Genomic DNA, 17,531 nt, shown 5'->3' with positions numbered 1-17,531 from the left:
AAGGGCCTTCCCCAAACTGTTGCCACAAAGTTGGAAGCACAGAATCGTCTAGAATGTCATTGTATGGTGTAGCGTTAAGATTTCCCTTCACTGGAACTAAGGGGCCTAGCCCGAACCATGAAAAACAGCCCCTGACCATTATTCCTCCTCCACCAAACTTTACAGTTGGCACTATGCATTGGGGCAGGTAGCGTTCTCCTGGCATCCCGCCAAACCCAGATTCATCCGTCGGACTGCCAGATGGTGAAGCATGATTCATCACTCCAGAGAACGCGTTTCCACTGCTCCAGAGTCCAATGGCGCTGAGCTTTTCACCACTCCAGCCGACGCTTGGCATTGCGCATGGTGATCTTAGGTTTGTGTGCGGCTGGTCGGCCATGGAAACCCATTTCATGAAGCTCCCGACTAACAGTTCTTGTGCTGACGTTGATTCCAGAGGCAGTTTGGAACTCGGTAGGGAGTGTTGCAACCGAGGACAGACGATTTTTACATGCACTCGGCTGTCCCATTCTGTGAGCTAGTGTGGCCTATCACTTTGCAGGGCAAACATTTTACGAACTGACTTGTTGGAAAGGTGGCATCCTATGACGGAGCCACGTTGAAAGTCACTGAGCTCTTCAGTAAGGCCATTCTACTGGCAATGTTTGTCTATGGAGATTGCATGGCGGTGTGCTCAATTGTATACACCTGTCAGCAACGGGTGTGGCTGAAATAGCCGAATCCACTCATTTGAAGGGGTTTCCAAATACTTTTGTATATAGTGTATTATTATACTAGAACAGTAAAGTCTCTGATGGCACAATGTGATGGAACTGTGTTCCTTGTGCTGTATATGAAATTAATACACAGAAACACATGCAGGAAAACCACCAGTTCCTGTGTGTTATAAAGTAATCAATGCTATCCATTATTTTAAAATGCCAGTTGTGTCTCATCCTGGGTACTGTAAATACAATACCACTGTATTAGATAGTGGATGTATCAAATTACCAATAAATCAAGAGACACTCATATAAAACAGTTATAAACTGGGTGATTCGAGCCCTGGATGCTGATTGGCCGAAAGCTGTGGTATATCAGACCGTATACCATGGGTATGACAAAACATTCATTTTTACTCTTCTAATTACGTTGGTAACCAGTTTATAATAGCAATAAGGCACCTCGGGAGTTTGTGGTATATGGCCAATATACCACGGCTAAGGGCTGTATCCAGGCATTCCGCGTTGTGTGTAAGAACAACCCTTAGCCGTGGTATATTGGCCTTATACCACACCTCCTTGGCATTATTGCTTAATTATATGATGTTCCATTACAAACACAATCTTGTGATTAACATTTGTACATTTTAGTCATTTAGCAGACGCTCTTATCCAGAGCGACTTACAGTTAGTGAGTGCATACATTTTCATACTGGCCCCCCATGGGAAACGAACCCACAACCCTGGCGTTGCAAGCGCCATGCTCTACCAACTGAGCTACCATGTTTTAGTGCTTTGAGCATGGCGCTTGCAACGCCAGGGTTGTGGGTTCGTTTCCCACGGGGGGCTAGTATGAAAATGTATGCACTCACTAACTGTAAGTCGCTCTGGATAAGAGCATCTGCTAAATGACTAAACTGTAAAATGTAAAAGTTCTTTATGAATAAAATTATTATCATGTTGATTGCTTTAGGTATTGATCCCATAACAAATGTGAGATGGAATGTGCTTGGTTTTAATATGTATTTTTCAGTGATTTGGCAAAAAACCTCACCCATGCTTTCCAAAACATTTAAGTTCCCCTTTAAATTAATGACAAAACACCACCCAGCATCACAGTGATTTCATTGGCTATCGGACCGCTATAGGGTAACCAATCAGAAGACTCACCACGCTGACTTTGAAGGCATAGAGGAGGTCAAAGGGCAGCGCGGCGACCAGGTCAATGATAAACCACGTGGTCATGTAGTGGATGCAGATCAACCGCGCGCTGAAAATCACCTGACCAGACTTACTCACGTACGTGGTACGAAAACTGAAAACAATGTCTGGGAGGAAGAGAGGGAGAGAAAGGGAGAGAGGGGTGGGTGTAAGGTTACATATCCATGACTTACTGTAAGATTATGTAATAAGTACTGTTTTGGTTTCTCTATCCATTTCGAAGTTGGTTAGCACGTTAGCATGTTAGCTTAAACAAACTGACACCTCGTTATTCAGTATGTGTTTCACCTGTGCTGGCCCAGAGAGTGAGCTCATTAGTGAGGAAATGTTTCACCTGTGCTGGCCCAACTGGTATTTAAGACCTACTGGCCCAGTGCATCAGGGAGAGGCGACGTTGGGAGAGCTACACCTCACGTTAGTGCTTCCACTTTAGTTAGCCAAAAATAAACCTGAGTTTTGTTTGTTGTGATTCATATTAGTTTTACTCCCTATCCTAAATCGGTGTGAGTTGTTTTCCTTTAGTTTTTCCTCTGATGCAAATTTATTGGGCACTCATAGTGGGTGTCTTTTAGAAACCCCTTATCAGTTACTTTCCGACTTTCATGGGTGTCTTTCAACCAATTTTGAACCCCTTTCTGTTTTGTTTTGTTGTCGAAGTGACTTTTCTGTGAGCGATGAAATGTTGAGTTTGTCCTTCGGGAATGTAACAGTACACACAAATACACTATTAGTGTTATTGAGGTTACTGAGCTGCTGTACCCCGAACTATACACACTGTCCCTAACACTAACTATACACACTGTCCCTAACCCTAACACTTTCCCTGACCCTAACACTGTCCTTAACCATAACACTGTCCCTATCCAAAGCCTAACCTTAACCCTAAGCCTAAGCCTAACCCCAACCCAACCATAACCCTAACCCCATGCCACGCAACCCCCCTCCCACATACACATACAGTGGCTTGCGAAAGTATTCACCCCCCTTGGCATTTTTCCTATTTTGTTGCCTTACAACCTGGAATTCAAATTGATATTTTGGGGGTTTGTATCATTTGATTTACACAACATGCCTACCACTTTGAAGATACAAAATATTTTTTTATTGTGAAACAAATAAGAAATAAGAGAAAAAAACCAGAAAACTTGAGCGTGCATAACTTCTTTATGAATAAAATTATTCCCCCCCCCCAAAGTCAATACTTTGTAGAGCCACCTTTTGCAGCAATTACAGCTGCAAGTCTCTTGGGGTAAGTCTCTATAAGCTTGGCACATCAAACCACTGAGATTTCTGCCCATTCTTCAAGGCAAAACTGCTCCAGCTCCTTCAAGATGGATGGGTTCCGCTGGTGTAGAGCAATCTTTAAGTCATACCACAGATTCTCTATTGGATTGAGGTCTGGGCTTTGACTAGGCCATTCAAAGACATTTAAATGTTTCCCCTTAAACCACTCGAGTGTTGCTTTAGCAGTATGCTTAGGGTCATTGTCCTGCTGGAAGGTGAACCTCCGTCCCAGTCTCAAATCTCTGGAAGACTGAAACAGGTTTCCCTCAAGAATTTCCCTGTATTTAGCGCCATCCATCATTCCTTCAATTCTGACCAGTTTCCCAGTCCCTGCCGATGAAAAACATCCCCACAGCATGATGCTGCCACCACCATGCTTCACTGTGGGGATGGTGTTCTCGGGTGATGAGAGGTGTTGGGTTTGCACCAGACATTTTCCTTGATGACCAAAAAGCTCAATTTTTGTGTCATCTGACCAGAGTACCTTCATCCATATGTTTGGGGAGTCTCCCACATGCCTTTTGGCGAACACCAAATGTGTTTGCTTATTTTTTTCTTTAAGCAATGGCTTTTTTCTGGCCACTCTTCCGTAAAGCCCGGCTCTGTGGAGTGTATGGCTAAAAAGTTGTCCTATGGACAGATACTTCAATCTCCGCTGTGGAGCTTTGCAGCTCCTTCAGGATTATCTTTGGTCTCTTTGTTGCCTCTCTGATTAATAACCTCCTTGCCTGGGCCGTGTGTTTTGGTGGGCGGCCCTCTCTTGGTAGGTTTGTTGTGGTGCCATATTCTTTCAATTTTTTTATAATGGATTTAATGGTGCTCCGTGGGATGTTCAAAGTTTTGGATATTTATTTATAACCCAACCCTGATCTGTACTTCTCCACAACTTTGTCCCTGACCTGTTTGGAGAGCTCCTTGGTCTTCATTGTGCCGCTTGCTTGGTGGTGCCCCTTGCTTAGTGGTGTTGCAGACTCTGGGGCCTTTCAGAACAGGTGTATATATACTGAGATCATGTGACAGATCATGTGACACTTAGATTGCACACAGTTGGACTTTATTTAACTAATTATGTTACTTCTGAAGGTAATTGGTTTCACCAGATCTTATTTAGGGGCTTTATAGCAAAGGGGGTGAATACATATGCACGCACCACTTTTCCGTTATTTATTGTTTTGAATTTTTTGAAACAAGTCATTTTTTTTCATTTCACTTCACCAATTTGGACTATTTTGTGTATGTCCATTACATGAAATCCAAATAAAAATCAATTTAAATTACAGGTTGTAATGCAACAAAATAGGAAAAACGCCAAGGGGGCTGAATACTTTTGCAAGGCACTGTATGACCCTCCCCTATACCTATAATAAAGAGTATCTCCACGGCGATGTCGCTGACTGTAGTGCTCCTAGTGAGGTCATCGTCTCCGATGAAGCAGACGTTGTAGGGCACTGTCACGGCAACGTAGAAGGTGGCCAGCAGGATCAGCCAATCCCAGCCAGCCTTGAAGGTGCTGAAGTGAAGCAGGATGAACTTAGACTTCTTGGCGTCCGCCACCTTGTACTCCGGCAGAGCAGGGGGGTCCCCAAACACATTCTGATTGGATGAAAGGAGAGGGGACACACGTTCTGATTGGAGGAAAGTAGAGGGGAACACAATCTGATTGGGTGAAAGTAGAGGGGAACACATTATAATTGGATGAAAGTAGAGGGGAAAATATTCTGATTGGGTGAAAGTAGAGGGGAACACATTCTGATTGTATGAAAGGAGATGGAAGTAGAAGGAGGGATCCATAATACATTTGGGATGCAAAGAAATCTGTTTGCGTAAAGTATATGTGTGTTGGTGAGTTAGGGTTGTTATCAAAAACATGTTGCTTAATCAAAGGAGATATGAAGAATATCTAAAAAACAATGACAGATCTTTAAAAAGGAAATCTGCAGTTCAAAAAACCCGCTACTGTTTTGGTTAACAGCTAAGGGATGGGGCTGGAGAAATGTAACTATTCATAGACAGAGCTATGGATACAAGGACTGACCATGCATCAGATCAAAATAACAGTTTTAACCATGTTTTAAAGCTATACATAGTTTGTTTGACAGACAATGGAGTAAAACAAGCATATTTTGGGAGTTCTAATGGGGTACGACAGTTGAACTAAGCTCATGAGGGATTTATAAGTTGTATTCTTCAAGAATCAATGGCTATACAGTATATAATTAATTCAAAAGTCCAAAAATGGATGTAGCCATCGCAGATTGCCCCTTTCATAAAACATCTGAGCTAGGTAGAACTGTAATGTTGTGGGGGTGGGTGTTGTTATGGTGTGTAGTGTTGGTTGTTATGGTGTGTAGTGTTGGTTGTTAGGGTCTGTAGTGTTGGTTGTTAGGGTGTGTAGTGTTGGTTGTTAGGGTGTGTAGTGTTGGTTGTTAGGGTGTGTAGTGTTGGTTGTTAGGGTGTGTAGTGTTGGTTGTTAGGGTGTGTAGTGTTGGTTGTTAGGGTGTGTAGTGTTAGTTGTTATGGTGTGTAGTGTTGGTTGTTAGGGTGTGTAGTGTTGGTTGCTATGGTGTGTAGTGTTAGTTGTTGTGGTGTGTAGTGTTAGCTGTTAGGGTATAGTGCTGGTTGTTAGGGTGTTGTGTTGGTTGTTAGGGTATAGTGTTGGTTGTTAGGGTGTAGTGTTGGTTGTTGGGGTGTAATGTTGGTTGTTAGGGTGTAGTGTTGGTTGTTAGGGTATAGTGTTGGTTGTTAGGGTGTAGGGTTGGTTGTTAGGGTATAGTGTTGGTTGTTAGGGTGTAGTGTTGGTTGTTAGGGTGTAGTGTTGGTTGTTAGGGTGTAGTGTTGGTTGTTAGGGTGTAGTGTTGGTTGTTAGGGTGTGTCTTACCTTGTTGAGTTTAATCTTGCTCTTCTTCTTCTTCTTCGTGTTGTCTTTGCTGTGGAGGTGACCAGAGATGTGGTAGAGTACAGTACTGCTCCGCAGACGAGTCGAGCTGAACGAAGAGCCAGTCTTCAGACGCCCTTGTCGGCGTTCTGCACACACACACACAAGCACGTACAGACGCAGGCATGCACACACACACACACACACACACACACACACACTGTATTACTGTACAATCAAAGCGCATGGCCCCCTGGAAAAGCTCATAGAAAAATTAAGAGAAAAAATATAGGGGGAAATAATTATGTTTAGATGAAATGCTTTATCTCCAACATTGGTTACAGTGAGAATGAATATGCAACCCACCAGCTCTCACAGTGTCACGATCGTCTACCAAAGATGAGGACCAAGGCGCAGCGTTGCAGGCAAACATACTCATTTATTAGTGAAACGTAATCAAAACAACAAAAGACGGTAACGTGACAGTAAACGGTCAAACACAACCAACACGAAACAAGAACCCACAAAACACAAAGGAAAACCGACAGTTTAAATATGGCTCCCAATCAGAGACAACCAGCAAACAGCTGACACTCGTTGCCTCTGATTGGGAGTCACTCAGGCCAACCTAGACATAGAACAACTAGACACTAAAACACAGCACAAAAACACACGGAATCTACACACCCTGACTCAACATATAAAGTCCCCAGAGCCAGAGTGTGACAGTACCCCCCCCCAAAGGCGCGGACTGCGACCGCGCCTCAACAAAACCCCAAACAGGGGAGGGCTGGGTGGGCATTCCTCCTCGGAGGCGGCTCCGGCTCCGGGCTTGACCACCACCCCTCCATAATCCCCCCGTAGCGCCCCTGGTCCGGTCTGACCCCGCTGACTGGATCAGGACTGGACATCGACGGAGCGGATTGCTTAAGCTCCGTTGTGGAGCAGCTGACCAGTACCTGATCAGGCACCGGACTGACGACGCGCACCCCTGGCTTGGCGCGTGAGGCAGGAACGGACCGGACCTGGCTGACGATGCGCACCTCTGGCTTGGTGCGTGGAGCAGCAACGGACCGGACCGGGCTGACGATACGCACCCCTGGCTTGGTGCGTGGAGCCGGAACGGGCCTCACCGGACTGACGACGCACACCACTGGCCTGGTGTGGAGAGCAGGAGCGGGCCGGACGAAACGCCCCACAGACTTGGTGCGGGGAGCAGGAATGGGCCGGACTGGGCTGGCGACGCGCACCACAGACTTGGTGCGGAGAGCAGGAACAGGCCGGACAGGGCTGACGTAACGCACCACAGACTTTGTGCGGGGAGCAGGAACAGGCCGGACAGGGCTGACGAAGCGCACCATAGGCTCGGTGTGGGGAGCAGGAACAGGCCGGGCCGGGCTGACGACACGCACCACAGGCTCGATGCGAGGAACAGGAACAGGCCGGACCGTACTGGGGACACACACCACTGGCCCTACGCAGGGATCAGGAACGGGCCGGACCGGACTGGTAACACACCCCAGTACCTCTCGCCGTGCCTCCACATTCTCCCTCTCCTCTGTGACCAGTAGCCCACTTAACCTGGCGGCCTCCTCTGCACACCCGCTGGACCGCTCCTTCGCGGCCTCCTGCTGCCCCGTCGTCCACGTCGTGAGCCCCCCCCTAAAAATTTTCTGGGGTTCTCTCCTCCCCGTGGGCCAGGCCTCTATACTTCTCGCCCAACTCTCACTCCTCTGCTTCCAACTCCCGCTATTCAGCTCCTCAATGGGCTTGACCCAGTCGAGGCTCTTCCTCCATTGTTCCCACGTCCACTCTCTCTGCTCTTCCCTCGGCTTGACCCAGTCGAGGCTGCCACGGAGATCTGCTAGGGATCTCCCTGGCGATGGCTCCTCGACTCGCTGCTTGGTCCAGTTTTGGTGGGTTCTTCTGTCACGATCGTCTACCAAAGATGAGGACCAAGGCGCAGCGTTGCAGGCAAACATACTCATTTATTAGCGAAACGTAATCAAAACAACAAAAGACGGTAACGTGACAGTAAACGGTCAAACACAACCAACACGAAACAAGAACCCACAAAACACAAAGGAAAACCGACAGTTTAAATATGGCTCCCAATCAGAGACAACCAGCAAACAGCTGACACTCGTTGCCTCTGATTGGGAGTCACTCAGGCCAACCTAGACATAGAACAACTAGACACTAAAACACAGCACAAAAACACACGGAATCTACACACCCTGACTCAACATATAAAGTCCCCAGAGCCAGAGTGTGACACACAGTCTCGCATCAGAATGAGACATTTATCCATCTTTCTCAAACGTCAAATTTCTAAGTTGTTCCAAACGTAAAATGTCAAAGTGTTTAAGGTTAAGTTTAAGCATGAACTCTGAATTCTTAAGGTTAGGCATTAACTCTGAATGGTTAAGGTAAGGGTTAAGGTTTGGGATAGGCTTAAAACAAAAATATCAAAAACAACTTTCAATCGCTGGATTCAAACTTGCAACCTTTGGAACCAGAGGCTGATGCTTACGCCCATCCGCGATCACCATCCACAACACCCTAGCAAAATCGAAACCTATTTTGCCAGTGGCCAGTTTACACGTGATCTCCTGACGTCCTCAGACATGGATGGACGTCGAATACAACCCTCAGCAACCCTCGTAATGCCCAGATAGTCATCATGGGAGGGAGGGCCTATCTGCATCAGACGTGTGAGAGACCGAATACATCTATCTGGCCCAGTTGGTATGGGGTTCAGGATGAGGAGTCAGTGGGCGAGCCTTCCACCTCTCTCCCCCCGGCAGCATCCTTCTCTCACATGGACATGCCTCCACCATACGGAGCCGTCTCCGGAGCTGATGACCTAAAACCTCCTCCGTACAGCGAGGTTGCCCAGAGCGACGCCATGGACATTTCTCGCCCCTCCTGCCACGCCCTTCTCCCCCTCCTCCCTCCTCCTCTCTCTGAGGGTGGAGACTCTGCCAGCATCATCAGCGAAGCCCCGCCACCATACACCCCAACCCCCAGCACCAACCGGCAGGAGGGCCCTGTCAACCCCAGCCAATCACACTCGGAGGACCGACCCAGCTTGACCAATCACAAACCCTGATGCCGACCAACTCTTTACCGCCTTCCCAAGTGCTGTCCTCCTCCCTGCCTTTTCACCTCAGCGATCCCTGCCAGCTATGCTCACTCACTAAACCGACTTTATTGTTTTGGTTTTCTAGGTTTTAAAACAGTTTTCTATTTTCTACTGTTTGAAAGTGATTTATTGTGATGATAAATATGATAAATAATAAGAGATAATGTGGTGGAGTTGATGGGAGTTTGACTGCTGGACAACTCTTCCCTCTGGAACACCCCTCTGCCTCATTGGAAGAAGAGGGAGAGGGATGGAGGGAGAGGGATGGAGGGAGAGGGATGGAGGGAGAGATTTACACAACAGCCAACAGTGGAGAGGATAAAGGCTACTATAATGTCCAATATCCAATGAGTCCAATGATGGCCTTTAGTGCTGCGTCCAGACATCCAGTCCAGTGTCCCCATCAGAGTTCTATACTAAACACCTTCTCAGAACTGATTTAAAAGAGACTTTGTTCTATAGGCCTTTATCTGTAACATCCAACAGCTTTTGCCTTAGAGATTGAGAGAGAGAGATCGATGCATTTCCAAGAAATCTACCAGATGAAAGAAAACCATGTTGGAAATAATGTAGTGGTTGATCGTGATGATTATTGTACAATCACAGACTAATAATGATGGCTAACATCTTCAGTCCATCGTAGCTTCATCCTTTCTTCTCTCTGTCAGTGGCTTGGTTATGCCATTTAGTCTATTCTCTGGATAAGAGCGTCTGCTAAATGATGTAAATGTAAATGTAATGTTATGTAAATGAATACTGACTTGTATCACAGGTAACCTGGCTAATGTAACAGAAGGGGTAATTTACACACACACAAACATTTAGACATTTTCTTGAAATTAAAGAAAAAAGTAATCATGGCCCCTTTGGTTTCTACTTTTCAGCTCAAACTATTGGTCTGTAATGACAAAGTGTGGGTCTCTATACAAAACTGTTCTGAAGTTTGACCCTGTCTTCCAAAAAACAAAATAATTGTGCTATTTTAGTGTGGTGGGATAGGTAAGGCCTACTGATTTGTTATAGAGGACTATAAGTTGGGGCTAGGCATGAGTGTGTGAGAGTGTGAGTGTGTGAGTGTGTGTGTTTGTCTCTGATAGAGGACAGAGGTATTAAGAGTAGGCGTTTTATTGCTAGTGAGGTTCGGACTACCACACACACACACACACACACACACAGGATCTCTGTCCAGAGACAACCCACAGGAGAAGATGAGGCCAGTGTTGCTCTAGGGAGATATCAGTAATATCTGGTCCTTCCCCCGGCACCAAGGTGATACTGCTTTTGAGTGTCTGTGTCTGGGGCAACTTTACCCTACTCCACTGTATGCTTATCATGTGTATATGTGTGTGTGGTGTCTGTGTGTGTGTGTGTGTGTGTGTGTGTGTGTGTGTGTGTGTGTGTTTGTGCGTGCATCTGTGCAAGCGAGCAATGCATGTGTGTGTGTGTGTGTGTGTGTGTGTGTGTGTGTGTGTGTGTGTGTGTTTGTGCGTGCATCTGTGCAAGCGAGCAATGCATGTGTGTGTGTGTGTGTGTGTGTGTGTGTGTGTGTGTGTGTGTGTATGTGTGTGTTTGTGTGGACCCCAGACGAGGCGAACAGACGGAACTCATCCATAAAGCCAGGGAGCTTTGGGGGACGGGAAACGGTAGTACCACAGAGACAGAGATACTCTTATTTTCTGATCTAATGAATTTCCCCTCACTTTAGAACCAGGGAGGTCAGACAGTGGGGGAGAGAGGAGGAGGTATGGAGAGTAGAGAGGGAAAGAGAGATAAAGTGAGAGATAGGCAGGATAAAGAAAGAGAGATATGGGAAGAGGAGAGGGGGGGCAGAACGGTAGGTAGGGAGTAATGGGGGAGGAGTGAGGGACAGAGAGGTAGGTAGGGAGAGATGGGGGAGGGAGGGAGGGACAGAGAGGTAGGTAGGGAGAGATGGGGAGGGAGGGACAGAGAGGTAGGTAGGGAGAGATGGGGGAGGGGGGAGGGAGGGACAGAGAGGTAGGTAGGGAGATGGGGAGGGAGGGACAGAGTGGTAGGTAGGGAGAGATGGGGGAGGGGGGAGGGAGGGACAGAGAGGTAGGTAGGGAGAGATGGGGAGGGAGGGAGGGACAGAGAGGTAGGTAGGGAGAGATGGGGAGGGAGGGAGGGAGGGACAGAGAGGTAGGTGGAAGAGATGGGAGAGGGAGGAGGGACAGAGAGGTGGGTAGGGAGAGATGGGGAGGGAGGGACAGAGAGGTAGGTAGGGAGAGATGGGAGAGGGAGGGAGGGAGGGACAGAGAGGTAGGTAGGGAGATATGGGGAGGGAGGGAGGGACAGAGAGGTGGGTAGGGAGAGATGGGAGAGGGAGAGACAGAGAGGTAGGTAGGGAGATATGTGGGAGGGAGGGAGGGACAGAGAGGTGGGGAGGGAGATATGGGGAGGGAGGGACAGAGAGGTAGGTAGGGAGAGATGGGGAGGGAGGGACAGAGAGGTAGGTAGGGAGAGATGGGGGAGGGAGGGAGGGAGGGACAGAGAGGTAGGTAGGGAGAGATGGGGGAGGGAGGGAGGGACAGAGAGGTAGGTAGGGAGATATGGGGAAGGGGGAGGGAGATATGGGGAGGGAGGGACAAATAGGTAGGTAGGGAGAGATGGGGAGGGAGGGACAGATAGTGAGAGAGGGAGAGAGAGAAGGAAAGAGAGGGAAATTGGGAGAGACTGAGGTAGAGAGAATGCAAGAGAAAGAGAGAGGGGGAGAGAGACACAAATGAAAATGGAGCAAATGTGGGAAGGAGGGTGGGAGAGAGAGAGGGAGAAGGGAGAGAGGGACAGAGGGAGAGAGGGAAGGAGGGGTTGTTGACGACAGAGAGATTGGGTTCCCCTGTCCAATCTGCCTGAAGGCCAGACCAAGTGTGAACTTGGTTATCACTGTATGTGTGTGTGTGTGTGTGTGTGTGTGTGTGTGTGTGTGTGTGTGTGTGTGTGTGTGTGTGTGTGTGTGTGTGTGTGTGTGTGTTTGTCTGTGTGCGATTCAAAGGGAGCGAAGTTGGGAAGGAGGGAGGTAGGGAGGGGTTGTTGACAACAGAAAGCTTGGGTTCCCCTGTTCGGCACACATTGTCCAATCTGCCTGAAGGCCAGACCAAGTGTGAACTAATTGGGTTATCACTGAGTGTGTGTGAGTGTGTATGTGTGTGTGTGTGTGAGAGTGTGTGTGTGTGTCTGTTTGTGTGTGTGTGTGTGTGTGTGTGTGTGTGTGTGTGTGTGTGTGTGTGTGTGTGTGTGTGTGTGTGTGTGTGTGTGTGTGTGTTGTGTGTGTGTGTTTGTGTGTGTGTGTGTGTGTGTGTGTCTGCGTGCGCAGGCAGATCGCTCAAGATTGACTTCGAAATTGGACGTCTGTCCATGTCCTGAGGACATCTGGAACAGCATTAAGAGGCCTGCCCAGCATTATCCAATGAAGTTGCAGGGCGGGCCCAACGACTCAGTGGACACAGCAGAGAGAGAGAGAGCAATGAAGTGGTGCATATACGTGACCGACAGGCTCAAATCGGTCTTATGTAGCAACATTTGAAAGTGTTTTTTACATTGGATAAAAGTAGAGACTCAGAGCTAGAAAATGGTGTATCATACACTACAGTTGAGGAACAATGGGAAAGTAATTCTGCTTTGAAAGTTGATAAACTTGTAACCTCACTTTTGAGAAAATGGCCCTTGAATGTTTTGGTACTACTACGGAGAGCTCTTCTTTGTCTACACCAATTCATTTTTGGGCGACTCGTGAGCGCTACTTTCAGAACTCCTGGCTAAAAAGTATAGAAACGTACCAGAGAATCTCCTTAACTTTGAAATGTGACATTTGGAGAAACGGAATGATGCTGAGCAGGAGTCCACCCAGGGTGTCATAAACACTTCGAAATTTGACGTTTGGAGCAACTTCAAAATGTGTAGTTTGGAGAAACGTGGATAAACGTCAGAATCTGAAGTCAAATTGGTAAAACCGTGAGATCTTGTTGTGAGAGTGTATGGGTGTGTTAAGATGGGTTTCCCTTTCCTGGACTGAGATGACCTGTGCATTGCTTTAGCCATACAGACGAAAACACACCCTTCTGCAGAGCTGTGTTTTCTGTTATCTCAGTACCAATGCTGACCACCTTTAAAATGCTAATGTTTGAGAATTACCATGCAGATTTAATGTAGAATAATATGACAAATCCACAGTCATTATTCCATGCTTTTATCTTTCACTAAAAGCATCAGCCTTTTTCTTTGTGTAAAAAGTACATCATTATGTCAGTAAAAATAAAGCATGTTTTTGATTTGTTGTTTTGTTGTTATTTACATTAATGAAAGTAATTAGACACTAATACATGACACACACACACACACACACGCGCACGCACACGCACGCACACGCACACCAGTGGAGGCTGCTGAGGGGAGGATGGCTCATAATAATGGTTGGAACGGAGCGAATGCAATGGCATCAAACGCCTAGAAACCATGGAAACCATGTGGTTGATGTTGTTGATACCGTTCCACTTTTTCCGCTCCAGCCATTACCAGGTGCCCGTCCTCCCCAATTAAGGTGCCACCAGCCTCCTGTAACGAACACATACACATACAACAAACACACCACGAAGAGGAACACTAGCCACACATACGCAAACACACACACACTCACTCACACGCACACGCACACGAACACACAGACACGCAACAGACACAACACTAAGATGAACACTCTTGCACACACACATGTACACACAGGTACACACGCACACACACACACTAACCTTCTCTCTTGCCCTCTGGGATGGTCTTGGCCTTGTTGTCTGTGATGTCTTTAAATGATGCCAGGAAGAGCACCACGTCTCCCTTCTCATTCTTAATAGGGACAATTTCCAGCAGGCACCAGAACAACAACGCTGCAGTAGACACACACACACACACACACACACACATTATACACATGATAAGCACACAGCGGAGTAGGGTAAAGTTGCCCCTAGATGCTGATCTTGGGTTAGTTTTGCATTTCCCCCACTGATGGTTAAGGTTAGGATTGGGGGAGGGGAAGCTGATCCTAGATCTGTACCTGAGGGACACTTCGGCCCCGAGTCATACTACAGTACATACATGCTATATGTGACCAATCATCTGAAATGAAGCTCAACTTCTGATTGGTTGGTTTTCTGTTTTGGGTTTATTAAAGTACAGATTCAGATCTTCAACATGGTCTATCTATCATACACTGCACATGTTATTGTCACATTACAAATCAAGTTACGTGGTACAGATGACACATTGTACTCTGAATCATGAAAATACAGCGAGGTCCAAAAGTATTTGGACAGTGACACATTCTTTGTTGTTTTGGCTCTGTACTCCAGCACTTTGGATTTTAAATGATACAATGAGGAATGAGCCCATCCTTAAGTCAGGGGATCTCGGCATGAATGACGCAATCTTGGTAAATATGGTCAAATCTGAGATATTGAGGTGAAATTATGTAAATATGTGTAGTGAGGGCATGTGTGTCTGTGTGTGCAGTGTATACAATGTGTTAGTCCGTATGCTTCAGGGCATGAATGTGTTCTCAGGCAAGAATAGTGTGTAGAAGGGGATTCCTGCTGAGCTCGTTCGCTCTCTCTCTCTGTCTCTCTCTCTCTCTCTCTCTCTCTCTCTCTCTCTCTCTCTCTCTCTCTCTCTCTCTCTCTCTCTCTCTCGCTCTCTCTCTCTCTCTCTCTCTCTCTCTCTCTCTCTCTCTCTCAAACCTCCCTGCTGGTAATGTCTCAAACACAACTCTCTTTGATCCTCTCAGAGAGAGAGATCTTCACCATCAAACACACAGAAAACCCTCTGATTCTGAATTAACAGTCACAGACAGGCAAAGACAGAGGGAAACATCTACTGTTCCACCCTTTATGATTCTGATTAGATCGAATGAAAGACTGAGAGAGGGGGAGGGAGAAGGAGAGAGTGAATGGGGGAGAGAGAGATAATAAGAGATAGAAGTAAGGAGGGGAGACAGAGAGTGCTTGTGAGAGAGATATAAATAAAGAGAGAAAGAGAGAACGAAATAAAGAAATAGAGAGTGAGAGAAAGAGAAAAAGAAAAAGACAAAGTGAGAGAAAAAAGAGAGAGAGAGAGAGAGAGAGAGAGAGAGAGAGAGAGAGAGAGAGAGAGAGAGAGAGAGAGAGAGAGAGCGAGAGAGGGAGACAGAGACAGAGACAGAGACAGAGAGTGTGATAGAGAGAGAGAGAGAGAGAGAGAGAGAGAGAGAGAGAAGAGAGATAGGGAGAGAGAGGGAGAGAGAGAGAGAGAGAGACAGAGACAGAGACAGAGACAGAGACAGAGACAGAGACAGAGACAGAGACAGAGACAGAGACAGAGACAGAGACAGAGACAGAGAGAGCAATAGAGAGAGAGAGAGAGAGAGAGAGAGAGAGAGAGAGAGACTGAGACTCATCCTGGAATATCCAAGGCCTGAGGTCATCTGCCTTTGACCTAAAGAGCACGAACCTGGACTTCACCAAAGAAATCAGAAATACAATTGTCATCCTACAAGAAACATGGTATAAAGGAGATGGACCCACTGGTTGCCCTCTATGTTACAGAGAGTTGGTAGTCCCATCCACCAAACTACCAGGTGTGAAACAGGGAAGGGACTCAGGGGGTATGCTAATTTGTTATAGAGCAGACCTAACTCACTCTATTAAATTAATCAAAACAGGAACATTTTACATTTGGCTCAAGAGAGAAAAATCTCCTCCTGTGTGCTACCTATATCCCCCCACTAGAATCCCCATACTTTAATGAAGACAGCTTCTCCATCCTGGAGGGGGAAATCAATCATTTCCAGGCATAGGGACATGTACTAGTCTGTGGCGACCTAAATGCCAGAACTGGACAAGAACCTGACACCCTAAGCACACAGGGGGACAAACACCTACCTGGAGGTGACAGCATTCCCTCCCCCATATGCCCCCCTGAACAAGTCAGAGCACTTTCACCTATCCTGAGTCTTCAGATCAGTGCAGGAGACAGGAGATTAGCAGTGGAGTCCAACTCTAGCAGACTTCAACAGACAAACCCACCCCTTTCCTTACCGGTCTTTTTGTAGAACATGATTTCGTCCTTGAACTCCTTCCGTTCATCCAGGGCGTCGTCGATGCTGAGGATGATGGTCTCGCTGCTCTCTGGGCCGTACAGGAACTTACAGGCACAGCTCTTCTGCATGACCTCAGCGCGGGAGAAGCCTGTGAGCTCACAGAAGCCATCAGAACAGTAGACGATGGGGAAGCCTTGGGCCTTGGACACCTGGGCATTAGCCAGGATGAAGTTGCTGTCTGGTGGAATCAAAGAAAAAGACAGGTTAGAATACAGGGTTGCATTCATTAGTGCACACCCTAGCAAAACATTTAGCAATGAAGATGAGAGTTTCTTATTGGACAAGTTCAGGTAGTCCCTCCTCGTTTAGGTCCGTTTTCTTCTGTTTGGTTTCTAGTGAATCCTAGCCTGACGACGCACACTAAATTATTCCGCTGCTCTGTCGTTCACTACATACTTTAGTCTGAGACTGCCATCCTTGAAGTCGTTTGTGGTGACGAGGGGCTCTAACTAATCAGAGTATCAAAGCCAATGACACATTTTCAAACCGCCGCTTTACCCACATGTGTACTGTATCTGGCCCAACCCATTGGTTTCTGGACCAATCAGACACCCCCGAATGTGTTCGCATTCAGTGAAGGGTCGGTTTGGTACTCAGATCCAGACTATTTTCTAAGTAAGAGAACATTAAACCTTTTTTAATGTTTAACCTGTCTTCTCTTGAGACTGAAGTCTTATTTACAGTTTTATTGCCACAATGATGTTTGTTCTTCAAATTATGTATTTTATTAAAACAGAAAAATTAAGTAAATAGCCCACATTATCTTGAAAAATACATTTAAGGTTTTGATTTTTCAGGTTTCCGTTTTGTTTGTTTTTTTACTCTAAAAATCACACTTTTGGGGGGGGGAAACAAAAAATGCTTAAACCACATCAGGAGACCACTTTTGAGGTCTGGGAAAAATCTGAGAGATTTTTAATTTTGGGTGTAGTTAGCCGTTAATTTAAGTGCACACCTAGCAAGAGGTTGTTGTTTAGCAGTGTTTTTGTGATGATAGAGTTTGCAAAACAAAAACCCACTGGATTTATGTAAATAATCATGATATAATTCTGCCAGGTAAGCATAGGTTACTTTGTAGTTAACATTTCTTTGAGAAGGTTAATCGCTAACGGCTACTGCACACACACAGACAGGGGCATTCTCGTTGCCTCTTCAGAAAGTCGC

General features: G+C 46.5%; 1 protein-coding gene across 1 annotated transcript in view; it reads right to left on the bottom strand.

Moving 5' to 3' along the window:
- Positions 1 to 1,832: 1,832 nt before the first annotated feature.
- Positions 1,833 to 17,531, bottom strand: part of LOC311115481 (voltage-gated delayed rectifier potassium channel KCNH8-like) — a gene marked incomplete at both ends in the record, with an annotated part of 51,411 nt that continues 35,712 nt past the window's right edge. The window contains 5 exons of the mRNA XM_084190648.1: positions 1,833 to 2,029; positions 4,565 to 4,799; positions 6,085 to 6,230; positions 13,990 to 14,121; positions 16,306 to 16,545. Coding sequence (XP_084046774.1) covers positions 1,833 to 2,029; positions 4,565 to 4,799; positions 6,085 to 6,230; positions 13,990 to 14,121; positions 16,306 to 16,545 — 950 coding nt within the window. The remainder of the gene's footprint in view (positions 2,030 to 4,564; positions 4,800 to 6,084; positions 6,231 to 13,989; positions 14,122 to 16,305; positions 16,546 to 17,531) is intronic.

The sequence above is a fragment of the Coregonus lavaretus genome (genome assembly GCF_964263955.1).
Source record: "Coregonus lavaretus genome assembly, contig: HAP1_SCAFFOLD_2120, whole genome shotgun sequence".
Taxonomy (NCBI): domain Eukaryota; kingdom Metazoa; phylum Chordata; class Actinopteri; order Salmoniformes; family Salmonidae; genus Coregonus; species Coregonus lavaretus.
This window is presented reverse-complemented; position numbering and strand designations above follow the sequence as displayed.